This window comes from Acartia tonsa, chromosome 3 (genome assembly GCF_053477335.1).
Source record: "Acartia tonsa isolate MP-2025a chromosome 3, ASM5347733v1, whole genome shotgun sequence".
Classification (NCBI taxonomy): Eukaryota; Metazoa; Arthropoda; class Copepoda; order Calanoida; family Acartiidae; genus Acartia; species Acartia tonsa.
The window spans coordinates 41214419-41235882 of NC_137262.1; the positions used below are offsets into that span (position 1 = coordinate 41214419).

A 21464-nucleotide genomic window follows, 5' to 3' on the forward strand; every position below is an offset into this window, starting at 1 on the left:
TCTTATTTTTCTTTTTGTTACAATTTGTGTTTTAACCCGATTTTTATTCAGCGGATATTCATCGGATTCTTCAACGTTTTACAAAGTTAACTATGCTTAGAAAACAACATTTCAGGAAATCCTAAATCTGCCTTTGGACACAGAGCGTACACAGAAACGTCTCTTGGCAATGTTGCCAGCCCCTCTTCACTACTTGGCCACATGTGCTGGCATTATGGTCCAACAGAATGAATCTTCAAACTCTGGCTCTGAAAATCCGCCTAACTTTGAGTTTAATATCGAGGGGGAGGAGAGGAAAGCCAGGGAGTGGACAGAGGAGGAGGGAGAGGGTGAAGAACACCCCCTTAAAGTTGTCTTCAAGTTAAGGACAGAGGTAAAGATTATTAATTTTGTATTTTTCATGGGTGTTTTTCCAACCTTTTAGAATTTCTTTACTACATAATATTACATTTTTAATCTCGGGGGAGGGGGAGGGGGGGGGGGGGGGGTTGTAATTAAGGAATATATAGATTTTCCGTAAGTTCCAATTTTCATGGCTTAACAAGTTAATAGGTACTTTTTGTATAAATATATTTTCAAATATGCGGTCCCTGAAAAGTAAGTCTGTGTATTCGTTGTGCAGTGCATATATCTCCAAAGTTTTCATAGCCAAGACTAATAATAGTATATTACTTCCAGTCCATTACTTTTGTGTCAAAGCTATTAAACAACAGTTTGAACTCCTCAAAACATTCGATGATATTGCACCAAACAATGCTTAACATTTCAAAGTTTTTTTTTCATATAAATCCATGGTGAAACATAACTTTTTAGTCGATAAAGCAAATATTAAACATAAACCTAGTATATTTACTAAAAAAATACTATTGGTCAATGCAGGAAGATGCTTAGAATCACTTGCTCTTGTTCGTGGATAGTCCTCTTTCAAGGAACTTTTAGCTTTAGTACATCAAAACTAATTTTGTTTTTGAATACCTAGTATCTAGATTTCAAAAAACCTATTTAATTTTATTTCACGCGTGTCATACAAAACAGCTGGTATTAAAATCTGTTTTTAACCTTGGCTAATTTTCTAGACTGGTGATGAATTAGACCTGATGTTTTCGTACCTGGTGCCCTCCAAACTGGTTTGTGTCAAGACAAAGGTCTTGCCAAAAGATGCCACATTCACTGGCGAAGTTTTACAGGTAAGCTTTATGAGTTGTTGTGTTGTTGAGGTTGTGCTAAAAAAAATGTTTTTGAACATTGATTTTTTTGTTACCTTCAATTTTTTTTCTACAGTATCTGGCATTTAGTTTCACTTCTTTTAATTGATAAAAGGTTCTCAGGGGTGTATATTCTGCACAAGATTCATCTTTTTCCCCTGCTGCAAATTTTTTTATTTTTTTCCCTCCTGGTTTTTTCAAGCAAGGAAGGGGTAAAATTGAAAAGAATTTCATAACTCTTAGTTTTTTTTAACCAAGGATGAGAGAAAAATGTTTTTTCACCCCCAACAACACATTTTTTAGTTTTTTACCTCCCCCTTCCCCCCTCCTCAGCAGGGTCAATTTTAAAAATATACACCCCTGATGGTCCTTGAAACCTCCAAAACAGTGCTCTTCAAAATTTTAAAAAGTTTTATTTTAATTGTGTTATTATTTTCATAAAAGGTGTCCAGTTTGATGAATAACTTCTATCCTGAAAATTTGATTGCTGCCAGTGAAGCACAGCAGGCGGAACAATGGATTTCAGAGAAGCTTGGTAAATCCAGGTAAATATTCAACTTTTAATAATGTTCCCGTCATCTTTTCATTAAATTCTACTTGGTCAGTTTTCTTATATTATTTGAGTAAGGGCGCTACTCAATAATTCAAAAATTTAATTCTCTATTCAAAACTTTGTATTAATTCATCCATGCTGTTTGATGGGAAATGTGATCGACTGCTATATTAAATGGATACTTAATGAATGTTCGTTCTCCTATGTTAATTGATAATATTCTGAACCTTGCTACTTGATGTTTCCCATAACGCATTTTATTTACTTTTTTCTAATTAAAGATGATTTAAACAAAAATTCAAGCTTCATTTTTTTTAGGGATGATGTATGTGTGTGGGTACAGAAGTTGTCAGGCATATCCATGGGTACAGGAGCTACAGCGGATCAGGATCAAAATCAAACTATACATCTTATGAAACAGATTATTCATTCATTAAGAGAAAGGTAAAAAATATTGTTAACATTAGATTGTAACAAAACTAACTCACCTTGTGTTATAAAAATCTTGATTTCTGAAACTTGATTTCAATTAAGATCTCTGTGATGCTACACCCAATGAAACATTGGACATATGAACTTATGAAGTCCTTTATTATGTAGATTATCTTTGTATATGACTCTACAACTTGCAGTTAAACATCTAATTTATCTTTCACTTAGTACATTAAACTTTGTAATCTTTAATGATGTTCAGGTTCACCTTAACATAGACATTATTAATGCTTGTTCTCTGTGGATAGTAATGATTAGCGTAAACAAACCTAAAATAAGCAAGAATAAACTTTTCTTAAAAAACTTCTTTTTGATCTTCTTTTAATAGGAAGATTTAAGGTCTAAAATGATTTAATTTAGGTTTGAGAACAGGTTAAGCCTGCAAGAACAGATAAACTTACTGGCCCAGGGAAAATCTTTCAAACAAGAAAATGTTCCTAAACACATTGTCAACAGATATCCACCAAAGTAAGATACAATTTTTTTATACACAGCAAACATTATAAACTTTTTCCGTGCGTACAATACTGCTTAATTTTCTAAGTTAGTATAGTCTGTCTTTTACTTTTTCTTACTGTAGTAAAGTTAATGTTAAGGGCCACAGATGGACATAATTGTTCTTGTTTTAGAGTGAAGAGCAAGCTGAAATCTCTGGAAAGTTTTACCTGGGAGCAGTTTTGTCAAGGATCTGAACACTCCAGCCTGGTCAAGGATGGCCATATTGATTCCAATGATTTCCTGTTCAAATGTGTTATCACAAGGTAATATTCTTCCTTTTATAGTTAAATAGCCTCTACGTCCCCAAAGGCCTCTTGGAACATTTCAGGTTAATTGGGAAGTCGACCACACACTTTCATTATTAGTTTGTATAAGGAATATGAAAAAAACTGAAGGATTTTTGGGTTGAGGAGGGGGAGAATACAATTTCCAAAAAATGATTATAAGCCACCATTAAAGCTATAAGAAGCTTCACAGTAAAGAAGAACCATTATGAGTTCAGCAGATAAAACCTTTAAAAACGAGAAATTAATAATGTAGATAAAGGAATACTTTAACAAAGGTATTAAGCCTAGCCGGGTAAGAAGTTTACACTATTTATACCTATGAGTTTAGGGATTCCATTCAACCCACATTCTTTAACCTCACAAAGTATACGCCAGGGAGATAGGAGACATAAGACTAGGAGAGTCGAAACCTTACCACCAATCTATAATATAAAGTAGAACGATGTCTGTCTGTTTGTTTGTAGCGAAGGATCTCGCTAACCGCTGAACCGATCGGGTTCTCCTTTACAGGGTAGCTTTTCATAGGTCCCGGGAAGGTTTATAACTATTTTCCTGGGGGGTGGGACACCCCAACTCCCCAAAAAATGAAAAATACCCCCCCCCCAAAAAAAAAAAAAAAAAAATTATTAAAACTAAAATTAAAACAGTTGGGTCTACTACCCCCCCCCCCCCCCCCCCAAAAAAAAAAAAAAAAAAAAAAAAAAAATCCCCCCCCCCTAGATATACCACACTTTTCTGGGATCTTGTGTCAAGTATCAACTGTTGGGAATATCAAAGGATGACTCCATGCAAAATTTGAGCCGGATCCGGCCAAAACCGGCCGTGAATTTTATGAAAAACCGTTTTTTTCCGGTTTTTAGGGGGTATCTGTAAATCGATTCAGCTGGAGCAAAACCGGTTAGAGGTACAAAAAATTTTACTTCAGATGAAATTTAGCCAATGCAATTGCCTACAAAAATGTACTTCATTATCAACTTGATTGGACAACTCTTTCCCCTCCTAAATGTCCATTAAAACCTCGGAAACGGCAAAAATCGCCAAAAATCACGCCTTCAGTGGCAAATAACGGCTAAACGGTCAGCCGGAGGCGAATGAAACATAAATAAAGAAAGTCTGCCTCAAAAAGTTGTTCAACATCAAAGAGATGCTTGAAGTCTCTAAAACGACTCCTTCCCCTCCTTTAAGGGGAAAAACTGAAAAAACGTGATTTTCAAAAGTATGCCCACTTCGTGGGTGTGGGGGGCACTGAACCCGTCACCCCAGGGTCACCAAATATAAAGTCTAGGCGGCCCACAATGCTGAATTTTCACCAAGTGAAAGTCTTGTGTCATTATCTCTTATGAGAAAAAAGTTATTAATTAATTAAAATTTCAAATTGTGATTTTTTGATGGATTTCTTTGATGAAATGACAGGCTGGTCAATTTTTAGGCCATTTTTTGCTGTTTTCGTCCCGCCACGCCCAAACGGTTTGAGATAATCTCACGGGACCTTTTGCCCGACCTAAGCCTGGTTATTTGTAAGGTCTAAGAAAAAAAAATCCCGGATTGGATGAAGCACGACGTCGCTGCGTGCCGTCAAAAATCGCTGGTCGGCTCATTTTGCCCCCTCAAACCCTCACCTCGTGCCATTTTTCTGTGTAAAGATTATAATTATAATCTTTTGCGTAAGTCTGTTTTTTTTTCCTAGACCTCACAAATAACCAGACTTAGGTTGGGCATCTTAAATACGAAAAGTTTCATCAAACCTCTTGGGGCAAAGCCCCTAGAGGCTAGGGGCGAAGCCGCTAGTAGTTTTTATAAACGAAAATTGTTTAGGGGCATCGCAACTCTGACTGGATTGGTAGCAGTAAAGAATGATTACCCACAGTCTACGCCAATATTCATTCTGACACTTGCTTGGAAGGATAGGTGGAATTCTTCCAACAATGAGTGGATTAGGTGAAAATTATTTTGATTTTTTTTGGAAGGATCAAACTTGTTTTCATTAACCTCCCCAAAGAGAATTTACTCTCTATTCGATTGTGCACCGGAAAATTAAATTTGCATGGTAAACAAAAGGATGCCTTTATTCTATGCCAGTTTTATTGTGAAGAATTAACTTACCTAAAAGCGTCTACTTTCCAGTTCATTTCACATAACGCTCCTATTGGGGAAATTGAATGTCATAAAATATAATAATAGTTTCTTCGCCGCGCTTGTTTTGCTTTTCCTTACATTTGAATACATTTTTTATGCTAGATACTTATTATGGATGCTGTCATCTTTATTAAAGTATTATTTTTATTTTATTGCTAGGGATCTTGAGAGTGAAATCAACGTGCAAATGGAGGAATCCGATAAAGACAACAATATTCTTATTCATCAAGTTTATAAGTAAGTAGTTTTTTTTTCTGTTATCGAAAATTTCATCAAAAATTGTCTTTTGTATTATCTAAAATTAGTCATTGGAACAAGAAAACCATGTTAACTTTTATCAAGTCTTTCCAAGTCAAACATATGTTATCTAGATTTTTTTTTTAATTTGTAGTGAGGTGTAAGAATCGTACCAATTCCCTTCCTTATCGCTTATCATTCCCCTCCCCCTTCAAAATTTTATTTCTATATATTTTTTCCCGAGATGTAGATTTCATGAGGTTTTGTATTGTCCCTTTTATCCTTCACAACGAACCATATCGTATTAGAAATCACAACCAATTTGTTCAGGTTGACTGTGTTACTGGATGTGATGCTGGAGTGTATCAGTGCAATGGATCCAGAACCTTTATTTGCAAAGGAGCATAACTTTGAGGTATTTTATTGTACCATAGCTTTCTAATAAGATGTGTATATTTTGCATTTGGTCCCAGGGAGTAAGGGAGGGGACAATGGGCAATTAATTCAATATAAGAGTTATCAAAGAAAGGGCATGAAATCCAGTTTAATCCAATAAATTTGTAGGAAATTATAAAGGGATTGTTAATTGAATAATAGATTTCCATAGCGTCATGTAAAGTGAAATCACAACTTGTTTTTGATGAAATATATTGAGGTTTTTTGGTGTGATTTTTATATTACAAGATTATTGGACCCGGCCTGCTGCTAGCAAGAATATGACTGCCTCTTTTTATTCTGTTTATTTCCCTTGCCCCCACCTCCCTTCTCCCCGTCTGCTACATTCCAAACTAACACAACGATTGTTTATTTCCCTTGCCCCTACTTCCCTTATTCCTTCTCCCCGTCTGCAATATTCAAAACATACATAACGAGTAGCGGCATTTCATGCGCAAGTACCCAAACTCAGTCAGAAACTGCTAAATTCTTGCACATTCCCTTTAAGCCAGTACCCAAAGTCTGAGACTCCTAAAAATAAATAAAATATTCGATCCATTGTCCCCTCTATACTCCCTGATTTGGTCCTCTGCTAAAGGGGGGGGATAATAATCAATTGAACTGTAAACTGATTTTAAAAATTGAACCAAAATCATAAAAGATATGGGGAAATATTTGAAAAATCAACAAAAACCTGGGGTAGGGTACTCAAATTTTCAAAATTGAATTGAATTAAAATCCTTTGAGAATAGTACCCCCGTCCACCATAGTCCAGTTAATCATTTTTAGAATCTATTTAAATTGTATTGCATCGTTATTAATATTTTCATTTTATTTTCAGATACCAGTTGAGGGAAGACAAAGAAAGCTGCCTCTAGTCTACGATCATATCAACAATTTCTTTCATCCAAGGGCATAATTGAATTATTCAACCCAACTAGGAGGCGTCCTCAGGATTTTAAGCATAGGTTGTAAAAACAGATTTAGTTAAATGGGCTATAAAATGAAATTTGTCCCAAAATATTAATTATGACTCAAAATATAAAAATATATGTATCAGAAAGTGATATTTCATTCAATACCTAATTATTTAATTACCTTTTTTAAATACCTTTTTTTGCCAGTCATTAAGAACTGGATCTTAATACATGTTGTCTTATGAATTTTTACTGGTAGAAAATCGGATAGCTTACTATTTATTGAGATAAAACACCACTTTTTTGATTGACATTAAAATAAAGAATTAAATGCAGTTTGCATAATGAAATGAATCATAATAACAATTTACAAAATTGTTTTAAAACTAAATACAAAAAGAAAACTGAAAAGGCATCTAAGGCTCATTATTAGAAGATGATATTGTTATGTGCATTTGAAATACAGAATATAAACCAATCCAGTTTTATTATAATTGTCCATATTCATTATTGTTGTACCTTCTTTTTCTTTAAAAATAAACTAGTTAAATCATGTAATGTTATTTTCAGATTTTTTACAATGATCAATAAAATGAGATTATAGAGACTGAGAAGTATATGAGTAACAATATGGGTTTAGATGATGCAAAGAGTGTAGAACATTCTGACTTGTTGAATGCGAATCTTGAAAATGGGAATTTAGGTTCATTGCATTCAAAAACTCTCCTACTACTATAAGATTTTAGTCTTTGAAACACATTAAATAATTTCCTATTATAAATACTCGTATGTTAGTCTCAAATCTTTGCGGGTATGTCCTAGTAGAGATATCGGTAATACTCCTCTAGCTGTTTTATTTTAGCATTTTCATCAACTTTTCATCCCCTTATAGCATTGCTTTGATTGCTTGTTGGTTATACTTAATCCCTTTACTTGTGATGAATAAACCTAAGCTTTACCGATGGCCGATAACTTCCATTAAAGTTGCCTAAAAAGACATTCCCATACAAAAAAATACCCTAAAGTCTTGTAAGATAAAATCAGGAATAATCATTGCGAACTTTATTCCCTTGGGCTAACAGGGGTGTATATTCTGCATGGGATCCCCGGCTCAGGGGGGGGGGGGGAAATAAAAAATAAGTGGTTGGAGGGAAAAAAAATGTAAAAATTAAGAAAACTGAAAACACTTTTTCCATTTCGCCCCCCTCCTTGGTTAAAAAAAACTAAAAAAATGTGTGGTAAGAGGGATAAAATAAATAAAATATAAAGTTCTTCAAATATTTTTCTATTTCCCCCCCTACTTTTTAAGAAAAATCTAGGGGGGAAAAAAAATAAAAAATTTGTAGCAGGGGAAAAAAAATAAATCTTGTGCAGAATATACACCCCTGTGGGCTAACAAAATTTATTCCTTGCTATGGTCCATGGAAGTGTACATTTATCTATATCTTAAAGATCTTAACCAAAATAAACCTAAAAATATGTACAGGAAAAGAAAATAATTTGAATTTATCAGAATACCTTGTACCCTCTGTACCTGCCACAGCGTACTATGTACCAGAATTCATAACACCAGAAGATGAGAAATTGATGTTGAGGGAGATTGAAAAAAGTCCAACACCAAGGTTACATTAATAAGTTGTTATTGTAGCCAGCTACAAGTTTCACTTTATTAGAGTACATGATAAATCTATTTACACATTGCAGGCATCAAACTGGCAAAAATCTAATATTGTTTAGTATTAGATTAAACGAAAAAAGAAGATTGAAAATACAGTAAATTAATAGGTACAAAAGAAAGAAATGAAAATTATTAAACATCTTATCAGGGGTGTATATTCTACAAAATTGACCCTGCTGAGGGAATGGGGGGAAATGAAAAAATTAAGAAAAATGAAAACATTTTTTTCTCCCATCCTTGGTGAAAAAAAAACAAAATAATGTGTTGGAGGGGGATAATATAAATAGAATGAAGAGTTGTGAATTTTTTTTTCCATTTTCCCCCCTTCCTTTTCCCCCCTTCCTGTCATGAAAAAAAAACAAGAGGAGAAAAAAATTTTAAAAATTGCAGCAAGGAAAAAAAAATCTTGTGCAGAATATACACCCCTGTATCTTATTGAACACATGACTGCAAATTATAAAGAAATCCTTTTAAATATTATTTTCATACTAAGATGTCTTATTAATGTAAAACTAAATATCAGATGGACTCAATTATCAAATAGAAGATTACAAAATTATGGAGGTGTTCCTCATAAGGTTTCAAATTTAAAGAAATAATAAAAAACAATGTTCTGTAAAAATAACCTAGTAACCTACATAATTTTAATAAGAAATATTAAATAAGCTTAATTAAATAAAGTAAATTTTTAGCTTTATAGACTCACTAGTTGTTTCACCCCAGCCTCTAGGGAAGATCAGAAAAATATTTTAAAACCAGTCTAAGGTACTCTAAAGCTTCCTTGAAAAGCACAACCAATTCAAACCAGCACCTTTCTAAAAAAAATCCTTACTACTTTTTATAATAGAATAGCATTAAAACGGCTTGACCTACGGCGTAAAGTCCATCTAAGTAAACTTTACATAAAAATGCCTAAAAAAAATCTTTTAATGCCACGACCCAAAAGTGCTCACTTTGCAGGACGCGCTTAAAGTCGGATATTTTTAGCGCATTTTTGTGTCGTTTGTGTTGTTAGGTATGTCGGTTATAAAAGTGTGCTTGTTAACTGACAATTAATTTAATAAGAAAATAATTTCAACTTGATACATTTCTCGTTCTTTATTTTTGAAAATCTAATTAGAATGGCATGATTTGTGAGAAAATTCCAGATTGGCTACAGAAATCTGCTGTTGACAAAGTAAACAAGTAAAGTACTTTATTTCTCATTTAAAATATTTCGCTTGGTTGTTATTAAATGTATTGGTCAATTTAGTGCTAATCTAAGATTTGATCAGCATACAATAATTACCTGAAACTAGGCCATCTATTACATCAACCTATCCACAATGTGCTTGAACTTGAAAAGAAACCCCGCTTGTATTCTTTCATAATAGTAGATACCTTGTAATCAAGATAAGATGGTCACTTACAATAATCCTAGCAGGCTTAAAAGTTGAAAGTCAAAGTTTTCTGGAAAGTGTATTTTGGGGACTCATTGAAATTAATAATTGTAAATGAAACTCTTCAAAAGGGCTATAATTCATTACCATTTTTAGAAATTGAATGCTTTCTAAGTTTCTTTGGTTAAAACCATCTTGAATTTGTTTATTTCGATATTTATTTCAACAAGGATGTTAACGTCTATAAGTAGCGAAGCTCAAATATTATGGTTGGATTATGGAACTATAGAGCAGTCTCATAAAAAAAATAAACCAAAAAATCACGAAACCTTGTAAGATTTATAGCGTGAAAATCTAGGAAACGATCTAGCACCTCAATCAATAAGCAAATCTGTATGAGGCTTTGTGGGGATATGTAAATTGTCAACTTATGTAATCCCTAAAAATATCAGCCGTCTATCTCGTATAAGAAATAAGAAAATCATGAATACATAAAAATTTAAGAATCGAACTAGCACCCAATACCAATAAGTAAATTTTAATGAAACTTGATAAAATTATGCAGAATATTAAAGTATTCAATAAGAGATAAGTTTTCCGGAATTTTAATGTAGGGAGGAGATTTGAAATCTGCATCAAATTTTAAGGATTTTTTATAAAATTCGTTTTTTGTATAATTCTTTATCTAAAAGCGAAAATACATATTAACTTTATTAATTTTGACCAATAGGATAGGTGGATTTTATACTACCTGCGCTCTAATTGGTTGAATGATGTACGACATCCAATCAGAGCGCTGATTTTTTAAATCCACCAATCACGGATGCCAAAATTAATTAACTTAATTTGTATTTCCGCTTTTAGATAAAGAATTATACAAAAAACGAATTTAATAAAAAATCCTTAAAATTTGATGCAGATTTCAAATCTCCTCCCTACATTAAAATTCCGGAAAACTTATATCTCTTAGTATTCAATCCCTGAAAATTTCAGCCTTCTATCTTGAATAGGAGTAGAGGAAATCATGAAAACTTTAAAATGTAGGGATCGATCTAGCAACCTATTTGATTGACGAATCTTAATGAAACTTAGTGAAAATATGAAGAATGTTAACATATTTAATTCCTGAAAATTTGATATCTTTTAGAGGAGCCGAGAAAATCGCGTTTCTTCCTTTCTGTCTCGGACGGACGGATATTTCGAATTATAGAGTAGCTTCTCTACTAATAGTACATCTTAATAGTGTTTCTTAATTTCTTTGTTTCTACTACACTATAAAAATCACTTTTTTGAGAATTTTAATATTAAAGTAATCATTCATAATCTAAAAATTACATTTTCTAATAATTAGCTTTCTAGTTATCCTTCTTACTTTTGAGTAGAAAAATTAATTTCATAATTAATATTTTTTTTTGTTTGTAGATTATCTGTTTTCGGAGAAAAATGTGCAAATCACGTACTTTTAAATGAATATAAAGCAGGTAAATTGGTGATAAAAATATTTAAGATTAATTTTGAAGTGGGGGTGTGTATCCTGATGGGGAGGGGGGGGGAGATAATAGTGTGCTGAAAACATCAGCTGAGCTCGGCTGATGTTTTCATTGAGCTATATCTATAATAAAGTCTGTAAGTTTTTTTATATGTTCGATCATAACATTACAAGTATTTGACCATAACCCTGTCAAAAATGCTTTCAAAACGGAAATTTTTCGACCAAAGATACTAAAACAGTTTATTTGTAAGCCCAAGTAATCAGTTTTGAAAAATCTTTCTATTTCCTGAAAAACTAATGATAATAAAAACTATACAAATTTTTAGCTATATCTATATTAAAGTCTGTAAGTTTTTTTCATGTTCGATCATAACATTACAAATATTTGACCATAACCCATAACCCTGTCAAAAATGCTTTCAAAACAGAAATTTTTCGACCAAAGATACTGAAACAGTTTATTTGTAAGCCCAAGTAATCAGTTTTGAAAAATCTTTCACGTCAACGTTAAAGGTGTAATTTTGACAGTGGGTAAAAATATAGCAAAAAAACAAATTGAAAAAAGCATACCCACTTTTTGTCAAAAACACAGTGACTGTACTTTTGCTAGTACATTTTGTATAAAAAAAATATTTTAGGCGAAGGAATAATGCCACATCTCGATGGTGATTTATTTTATCCAACAATAACAACGATATCCATCGGTTCCCATACAGTTCTAAACTTTTATGAGCCAGAACCAGGTAATTTTATCAACTTATGTGATTACAAACAGGATAATTCCATTGTTTATCCTTTCAAAAACAACGACTATCTTCAACTGTAAACTTAAACAACGTTGCAGCTATAGCAAATCTTTGAATTATTATACTTCTTAGTTTAACCTAGGTTCATTATGTATACCTAATTCATTGATTATTACTTAACTATCAGGGGCTGGATTTACCAATTTTATTCAATGTGAAATTGATTTAGATATCTTTTTTGGTTAGGTTAGTTTTGGTATGAAGGGAAGTTGGTATGAAAAGTTGAAATAATGGCAGTGAGTGTAAGAAATCTATCGCTTAATTTGTTTTTACCTGAAAATTATAATATGTTTATGGCCAAATAAGACAAATATGGGGGGGGGGGGTTAGTATCAGACAGTCCGACTTATAGACTATATTCGCCACTGAAACTTCTTCTCTTTAACTAATTTAAAAATGCCAATATTTAAGATACAACTTCAACACTCCGGTCCTGGGAAGAGCGCAAAGTATTTTCATTGTTTGTAGAACCCCGCAGTCTTCTTGTCCTGCAGGATGATATGTATCATAAGTACCTACATGGAATTCAGGTTAGGCTGTCTCACTTTTAAAATAGAATTTTAAATTCCAAAAAATGCCATCTTAATATATATACATTATTATTAGATTTAATCAGGTTCACTGGTCGAATAGCAAGCATGCTTTTTACCGTTTAGACTTCACACTGCTTTACGAGAGAGAGAGGACAGTTTACTGTTTATTACACTAATCCTAAAAGTTTTATGATAAAGTTGATAACAACTTTGGGGACATTAGTGAATTTTGATAGGTTGATTCATTGAGATGAGTGTTCAAACTTTTCAAACACTAATTTTAATCTATAGAAGGGGTAATTTGTCTTTGTTGTTGATCTACATCAATGTATCGGCTATTGTCTAATCCCTTTAGATCCCTGCTGATTTAGCTGGTTTAGAATTTTAAGTTTTTTACTAATAACTTTTCTAAAATGTGACACTCTTATTCAGGAGCAAACAGCTGATAGCATTACCGACCAATATCCAAATTTGAGAACTCCACTTTCATTAGGTGAAACCTTAGAGCGAGGGACTAGATATTCTTTAACTATAAGACATGTTCCTAAAACAACAAAATTTAAGCTTCGTTTGGGAAGATAAGTTTAATATTTTTTTTATACAACCTTCCTTTTCATACAATCTTATTTCCTCATTTTATTGGTCGGAAATTATTATAAGCTTTATTTGATACAAAATAATCTAAGTTCTGAGTATGATATATGCTAATTAGAAATGTGATACCTGTCTTTCTGTGATTTGTTTTGTTTTTCTAACTTTTCTGGAAAAAGTAGTATTTTCTGTGATGAGATTTTAGGTTTGTGCATTTGTTTTGTTAGTTAAATTACTTTTTTTTGAAAATCTTATTATGGGAAATTTTTTAAAAATCCCTAGTAATTTTAACTTTCATTTTTTATGAAGGACATTTTTGTGTTTTCATTAAAAGGATCAAACTTAAAGTTACTAGTTTAAAATCCTCTTTTAGTTTTTTTTTATATAAATTCATATTTGTACAATATTTACAGATAAAACCAAATATGTTATATCGGACCAAGCTATTTTCCGCCCCGCGACTCTTGTTGCGGGAATGTGCCAGATTTATGTCGGAAAGTAGCGAAGCGGCTGCGGTACCTGAAAGAAAATATATTCCAAGGTATACCTCGGGGCATGGTTGATTAGAAAACAATCTTAGGTTGCAACCTATAGTAGAGATAGAATAAACTAAAGCTTTGATTGGTAATGAGTTTATGGGCCAAGGCATTCCCCAACCTCTTTTAATCGATTTTAATCATATGATTTATGAGTATTTTTACAATAAAGACAAAATCAGTTGAGACACTGTTTCTACCAAGGATTAAACCTCTTTCCGCTGATAGCTAAGAACCTCAGTTTTATTATGTACCACGCAACAGTAAAAAAAATACAAACTTTTTTATGTAAAAACAATTAGGTTTTGTTAAACATAATTATAACATCATTACTTTTTATTTAAATCTTTATAAGAAAATATGAATACTTGCTCATAAACAGTTATACGACAAAACTTCATATTTTAGATATTGTATACAAACAATATTAACTTTTCAAAGAATTTTTCTTATTACATTATATAGTGTCCCCTCTGCCCGTACTTCAATAGTAATTGTAAACACATTTCATGATTATTCTATGGACATGCTAAAATTTAAATGTTCCCTGAATTCCTGTGCACACCCCTGTACTGTGCTTCAATTTTATTTGTCATATTCTAGTAAATTGAATTTAAATAAAATCTGAAATGAATTGTTCAGACGTTCTTTGATGTATGTTCCTGGAAATGATGAAAGAAAAATAAATAAAATACCACAACTCGTTGCATCAGGTGGGATTTACATTTTTAGTAGCCTAGCTACTCTATAATTTACTTTGTCTGTCCGTCAATCTGTGGGGAAATGTGTTTTTCTCAGCTGCTATTCAAGATACAAGGCTGGTATTTTGTTTGTGTGAAGATTCCCTATATCTATGAGCATCGAGTATGGAATTTACTTTGTCTGTCGGTCTGATATAATACAGAATATAAATATTTTTTATTCTTATCCCAGGGGTGTATATTCTGCACAAGATTTATTTTTTTTCCCCGGCTACAAATTTCTTTATTCCCCCCCCCCCCCCCTAGTTTTTTTCTCACCAAGTAGGGGGGAAAATGGAAAAATATTTAAAGAACCCTATATTTTATTTATTTTATCCCTCCTACCACACATTCTTTTAGTTTTTTTTACCAAGGAGGGGGGGGGGGGGGAAATGGAAAAAATGTTTTCAGTTTTCTTAATTTTTACATTTTTTTTCCCTCCAACCACTAATTTTTTATTCCCCCCACCCCCACCCCCCTGAGCCGGGGATCAATATACACCCCTGTCTTATCCTATAAATCCATGCTCTTCTTTACAAATGCTCTTAAAATCTCCTTGATTTTGTAGTGCGTCGCGACTCATGGATGTTACCCTTGTTTTACATATCTGTGTACAATATATTTATTCTTCCTTTTAGATTTTCAAAATAAAAACATCTTGAAAAAATTAATCGCAAAGAAAGAAAAAGGAAGATTTTGTTTAGAATTAAGATAAGATGAAAAAGTTAAAAAATGTATACGCTTTAGTTAGCATTGTCAGTAAATCTATTTATTGTTACTTTGACTTTCTTAAGGCCTTTGATAGTAAGTTGATGGTTCTTCTTAGATAGATATGTATTTGAACATAGGAATACAAAAAAAGTATTACACATAATTACACAATATTAATGAATAGTTTGGTACTTTCATAACCTGGGTTGGCCGTTGCAAAATCTGAAAATACCTAGTGAGCATTACTGATTATTGAGGATCAGTAATATTTGACATAATATCATTTGATATAAATTCATTTCACATAAAACACTTGACATAAAATCACTTCACATAAAGGTACATTTGACATAAAAACATTTGACATAAAGGTACATTTGCTATAAAGGTACACTTCACATAAAAACGTTTCACATAAAGGTACATTTGACATAAAGGTACATTTGGCATAAAGGTACATTTGACATAAAGATACATTTGATATAAAGGTACATTTCACATAAAGGTACATTTGGCATAAAGGTACATTTGACATAAAGGTACATTTCACATAAAAACATTTCACATAAAGATACATTTCACATAAAAAAAATTTCTCATCAAAGAATTTTTCACATAAAAACGTTTCACATAAAGATACATTTCACATAAATGTGTCATGAAAACATTTGTCATGGGTATCAGTTTATAACTTTAGGTACCAGTATAAAACTTTGGGTACCAGCATAAAACTTTGGGTACCAGTAAAAACCTTTGGGTACCAGCATAAAACTTTTGGTACCAGTATAAAATTTTGTTTACCAGAATAAAATTTTGGGTACTAGTATAAAACTTTGGGTACCAGAATAAAATTTTAGGTACTAGTATAAAACTTTGGGTACCAGTATAAAACTTTGGGTACCAGTATATAACTTTGGGTACCAGTATATAACTTTTGGTACCAATATAAAATTTTAAGTACCAGTAATTTATGCCTAACGTACCTTCATGACAAATGTTTTTATGACAAATTACCTTTTTAACAAATGTAATTATGATAATTGTTTTTATGCCAAGTGTACTTTCATAATATATGTTTTATGACAAATGTATTTATGACAAGTATATCTATGACAAAAATTACTGAGCCAAGATTTATGCAAAAAGTTTAACAGATTTTGATTCTAAAATTTGGATTTTGAAGAAAAAAACATGATTTTATGCGAAGTGTAGTTTTATATGAAATGTACCTTTATGTTAAATGTACCTCTATATCAAGTGTACCTTTTTTTTAAATGTACCTTTATGTTATATATACCTTTATGTGAAATGTTTTTATGGGAAATGTACCTTTATGTGAAATGTACCTTTATGATATACCTTTATATGAAACGTTTTTTTGTAAAATATATGTCAAATGTTTTTATGGGAAGTGTACCTTTATGTCAAATGTACCTTTATGGCAAATGTACCTTTATGACTTTAAATAATATTGTTATACTTTAAATGTAATTTTTGTAAGTAAATGATAAAGACAAATAAAGAATCAAATAATAATAATAATAACCTTTATGTCAAATGTACCTTTATGTCATATGTACCTTTGTGTGAAATGCTTTTTTTTGTGTAGTTTACCCATATGTAAAATATACATTATTGTTAAAGAAACTTTTTTTATGTGAAGTGTATCTTTATGCCAAATATACCGTTATGTGATATGTTTTTATGTGAAATGTATCTTATGTAAAATATACCTTTATGCCAAGTGTACCTTTATGTGAAATGTACCTTTATGTGAAACGTACCTTTATGTCAAACATACCTTTATGTGAAATGTACCTTTATGTGAAATGTACCTTTATGTGAAATGTACCTTTATGTGAAGTGTACCTTTATGCCAAGTGTACCTTTATGTCAAATGTACCTTTATGTCAAATGTACCTTTATGTCAAACGTACCTTTATGTGAAGTGTACCTTTATGCCAAGTGTACCTTTATGCCAAATGTACCTTTATGTGAAGTGTACCTTTATGTGAAATGAGTTTATGTGAAACGTTTTTATGTGAAGTGTACCTTTATGTGAAATGAGTTTATGTCAAATGATACTTTATGTGAAATGTTTTATGTGAAATGAATTTATGTGAAGTGATTTTATGTCAAATATTACTGATCCGATTATTGATGTCTATTTAATTTGAGGTGCTGATTGTATTTGTTTGGATTGTGAGGATGGTGTTGCTATTAATAAAAAGGTAGAAAATATTATAAACATTAAGAAATACAGAGTCGTGCAGAAGGGGTGGGGGATGTATCACTATCCACACTCTGGCAAAATTAAGTGGATGGAGACATTTCCATTGACAGGGTTCGACACCTCTTGATACATTTTACTAAAACTGCCAAGTGGTGTCAATTTTAAGAGTCATACTCCTGCTAAAATACTTTTAAAAAGAAAATGATGGTTTAAAATATCGGTACCAGTGTAATTTACAGAAAAATGACCCCTCTCCTCTCTCTTTCTGCTAATTACAGAATAGCTTAGTATAATTATTGGAATCTACCAAATATTATGTATATACTTTAATTAATTGAATAAATGAAAAGTCAAACTTGGTATTTTCCAAGGAAGAAGCCAGAAATTCAATAAGAAAGATCCTGGATGAACAAAGCCTTGATTTTGGAAAAAGTGAATGTACTGTTAGAATAAACGGCGTAGGTAAGTTTTTTGGAATTGAGCTTCAAAAATTATTTTAATAAGGTTATATTATGTAAACAGATTTATTAAGCAATAATAATTAAGTAAATAGGTAATCTTTATGGGAACAAAAGTTAAATGACATAAATGGATATAGAATATGTGGATATTGTGTCATGGAAGTTTTTGTAGCAAATTTAGGTTGCTAATATAAATATAGTTCTTAGATATAGGTTAATATGTTCCTCTATGGTCTTGGGAGGGGATTGAGTAAGGCCATAGGGGGGTGGGGGGCGGTATCCACAATCTCCAATATCTATATATTCTATGTACATAATCATATACATATGTATAAAAAAATAAAACTACATTGTTTCCCATTTCAAAGATATTTTTTTCTTTTAATTCTACGAATCTACACCCTGCGTCTACATACATACAACACATCTTTCATTTAAACTGCGCTATAGCGTATTTCTATTTAAAAATTGACATGTGATAAAATTATTCGTTTTTAAGGTTCTGGCTTTGAACAAATCGATATGGAGACAATTTTAAGGCAAGTAAGTCTTGTATAATTGTATTATTTTTAAAGTTTGCAAGGGTGTATATTTTGCACGCGATTTCCTGCTGAAAGGGAAGCTATAAATATGTGGGAGGGAGGAAAATGAAAAAATAAATAGTACTGTATATATATCTTGCAGTTTCACACAAAAAAAAAACTGTCAAAGTTGAACAAAGCTTTCCTTGTTATAAATCGAATGAATGTAGAGAACAAACGGATGTAAATTGTATAATTTTCTAAAAGTACTTGCGCTAAGTGTTATTAAATATCTTAAGAACGTACTCAATTTTTACGGTGAAGGAGAGGGAAAGACAATGAAGATAAAAGAAACTTACATATCTTTATTCTAGTTTTCTAAGGCAAAATTTAACACTCCAGAATTAATATTGTAGATTTATTTATCTTCTATTGTTCTATCCCTGTATTCCTGGTGTTTTATAGTTAAAGTAAATCCCCTATATAAGGTTTTTTTTTTTAATGCAACCATCTCGTAATCAGTGATTAAATAGCACTTAGAATTCGAATTTCGATCTGAACTTTTGCATGAGTAATCCTTGGTAGGCCTATTTTCCCTAAATTGAACAAAAAGTTGGAAAAGTAACGGCTGGCGGCTCAGCCGTTTAGCCGTTTTTTGCCTATTTTCAGGGTAAATTCATCATCAATTACGTAGGAATCAACTTTTTAAAACATGTTTTTGGTTTAATCCATGTTGAATGATGGAAATAACCATTTTTAAAACTTCTAGTACCTACAGCTACTGTCTAAAACCGTTTGATAGCGTTTTGGAGTTGAAAAGAGTATTATGTGAAGTTTCGTGACTAATTTACACTACAGATATCCAAAAAATGGCAAAACGGCTGAGCCGCCAGCCGTTAGCCGTTACTTTTCCAACTTTTTGTTCGATTTAGGGAAAATAGACCTACCAAGGATTACTCATGCAAAAGTTCAGATCGAAATTCGAATTCTAAGTGCCATTTAATCACTGATTACGAGATGGTTGCATTAAACCCCCCCCCCCCCCCCCTTTATTAAAACTTTTAATCAAAGAAAAGAAATTTTCAATTAATGCTTTATTTAGACTTCGCTTAAAATGACTTGATTATTTAACCATCTGGAGGAGCAAAGATTCTTTATATTCCACCCCCATTTATTTCAAATATAAACAAAACATTATTCTTTGAAAATAGAAAACGCTCTGTTTTAATACATTGATCCGAAGATATCCAAAAAAAGTTCATAATATTTCTTTGCAATATCTTTAGTTTAATTTAAAGAATTTTAAAAATAATCTTGATTGAGTACAATGTACAAACCTTGGCTATAGTGTTCAAACTTTTCAACCATTAATTTTTTTATCCAGAGAGGAGATAATTTGTTGTATCTAATTGGAGGTGTACAACATCAATGCACCGTCAATTGTCTTAACCTTCTTTTGCTGCTCTATTCATAAATACATTTGTCATATACATTCTGATTTTAAAATGATAAATATTTTTTCAGTGGGCCAAATTTGCCGAGTTCTGTTCATTTACCCAAAGTTGAGAACCTGGACCATCTGGAGTGGTTTGCCGCGGAGCTAAACTCTGTTATTGCCAGGTATTCAATCAATCAATCAACTTATTTTTTGTTGATTTTTTTTTTGTTATTGTAAAGTAGCAGGATTTATGTATGTGTTTCAACGGCTGTGGGACCACTATTTACATACAAGCTTAACTTTTGTCCCGAACAGGAATGATTTTTTTTTTGCGGGTTTAAAATGAATAACCCATATGCTGTCAGAAAACATATATTCCTCCGTCGTGCCCCCCCCCCCGCCCCCTTAAAAAATTACTTTTTGAAAATTAAATGTCTATGATATTTTCTTGCATCCTCTTATGGCAAATCCCCTAAATAGAATCTATGTGTTAAGCCACATATCCTTAAATTTGAATGTTTTCTCAATTTTCTTTTATAGTAATGCTGCTCAAAAGATTGGTCTGATATTATTCATAGAAACAGCAGAAGGTCTACTGAACATTAAAGAAATTTGTAGGTAATTGCTATTATTAATACAATATATACTACTATATAGCGACATAAGAATAAATAGCCTAAACTATCCAATGACTTAAAAGAAGCTTTCATAAATGGAGAACTCGATTCATAAGTAGATCGAAATCCTCAGCTACAAACACAGAACTTACTACATGATAGTGATGTTTTGATAAAATCCATGGGCCTTATTCAATAATATAATTCATCCTAATGCAGACAACCTACCCTTTGATTGCAAGATCTTTGGCAAAGCTTCATTCTGTACCTATTACCTTCCATTAAGATGTAACATTAAATAAATTTAAGTCTTTTCAAAACTTTTTTCATTTACATAAGTTTTCAATTTATATTACGTGTGTTTTCGATTAAAATTAAAGATAAATAATTAACGATTTATTTAAATTAAGAAGAAGTAATTTAAAATACAAAGGCCTATAGTATAATTTTGATGTAGATAGTTTTTTTTTATTTGAAAAATTTATTCCTTTTTGGCTTAACTAAATAATGTAGGCGGGCTCAAGAATTATCAGACGATTCATTTTTCGTGCCAGAAGCAATAGTTTTCGGTTCTGACGATTTTGCAGCTGATATTGGGGCGACAAGAACTAAATTATCCACAGGTTATTCTATTAGTCATAATTTATTTAGCAACCCGAAATGTATGATTTGTACCAATATAAATTTTTTTTTTTTTTAAGTTAGAATAGTTATTTATCGCATCGTATTATAGACAGCCTTTTGCGGATGATAATTAAAAATTGTATGATCAAAACTAGTTTAATTTTATTATTTTTATTTTAATTTTGTGAAAATACGATGTTAAACATGATTTTTCAGTTTGGCTTCATAGTGGTTTTATTCCAGGGGATATTAACCAGGGTGGGGAAAAACCCAGGGTTTTTTTAAAAAGCCCAGCCCAACCCAACCCGCAAAAACCCTTTAAAAAACCCTTAAAACCCTGGGTT

The 21464-nt window shown here is 31.8% G+C and overlaps 4 protein-coding genes across 7 annotated transcripts in view; 3 read left to right on the plus strand and 1 right to left on the minus strand.

Moving 5' to 3' along the window:
• thoc5 (THO complex subunit 5) overlaps nt 1–7331 on the plus strand; it is an 11388-nt gene extending 4057 nt beyond the window's left edge. Inside the window, exons 10-20 of one of the 3 annotated variants that reach the window (XR_013877655.1) lie at nt 116–373; nt 1077–1187; nt 1650–1750; nt 2077–2202; nt 2611–2718; nt 2880–3011; nt 4851–4973; nt 5331–5408; nt 5739–5823; nt 6685–6906; nt 7085–7331. Coding sequence is in view for 2 of the 3 variants with exons in the window: in XM_080154022.1 (XP_080010148.1) it covers nt 116–373; nt 1077–1187; nt 1650–1750; nt 2077–2202; nt 2611–2718; nt 2880–3011; nt 4851–4973; nt 5331–5408; nt 5739–5823; nt 6685–6762 (1200 nt within the window). In the remaining variant the exon portion in view is untranslated. Of the gene's footprint in view, nt 1–115; nt 374–1076; nt 1188–1649; nt 1751–2076; nt 2203–2610; nt 2719–2879; nt 3012–4850; nt 4974–5330; nt 5409–5738; nt 5824–6684 lie in introns of all 3 variants that reach the window. The other 2 variants (XM_080154022.1, XM_080154021.1) reach the window with 2 other exon arrangements.
• The window catches only part of LOC145314214 (uncharacterized), a 444769-nt gene that overhangs the window by 25210 nt on the left and 398095 nt on the right, over nt 1–21464 (minus strand). The window lies entirely within an intron of this gene.
• Nucleotides 7328–13658, plus strand: LOC145314205 (putative RNA/DNA demethylase ALKBH6). Of its 2 annotated transcripts, XM_080154032.1 has the most exons (8): nt 7328–7463; nt 8247–8382; nt 8962–9016; nt 9559–9623; nt 11240–11298; nt 11948–12052; nt 12527–12645; nt 13081–13658. In XM_080154032.1, the coding sequence occupies exons 1-8, from the start codon at nt 7379–7381 to the stop codon at nt 13228–13230; spliced, it is 774 nt and encodes a 257-aa protein (XP_080010158.1). In that variant the 5' UTR covers nt 7328–7378; the 3' UTR covers nt 13231–13658. The 2 variants fall into 2 exon arrangements, with proteins under 2 accessions (XP_080010158.1, XP_080010159.1); XM_080154033.1 differs by lacking the exons at nt 8962–9016; nt 9559–9623 and having other exon boundaries at nt 7329–7463.
• LOC145314204 (citramalyl-CoA lyase, mitochondrial-like) overlaps nt 13655–21464 on the plus strand; it is an 18167-nt gene continuing 10357 nt past the window's right edge. Inside the window, exons 1-8 of the mRNA XM_080154031.1 lie at nt 13655–13780; nt 14418–14488; nt 17405–17457; nt 17831–17921; nt 18420–18459; nt 19966–20061; nt 20420–20497; nt 21010–21119. Coding sequence (XP_080010157.1) covers nt 13665–13780; nt 14418–14488; nt 17405–17457; nt 17831–17921; nt 18420–18459; nt 19966–20061; nt 20420–20497; nt 21010–21119 — 655 coding nt within the window. The 5' untranslated portion in view covers nt 13655–13664. The remainder of the gene's footprint in view (nt 13781–14417; nt 14489–17404; nt 17458–17830; nt 17922–18419; nt 18460–19965; nt 20062–20419; nt 20498–21009; nt 21120–21464) is intronic.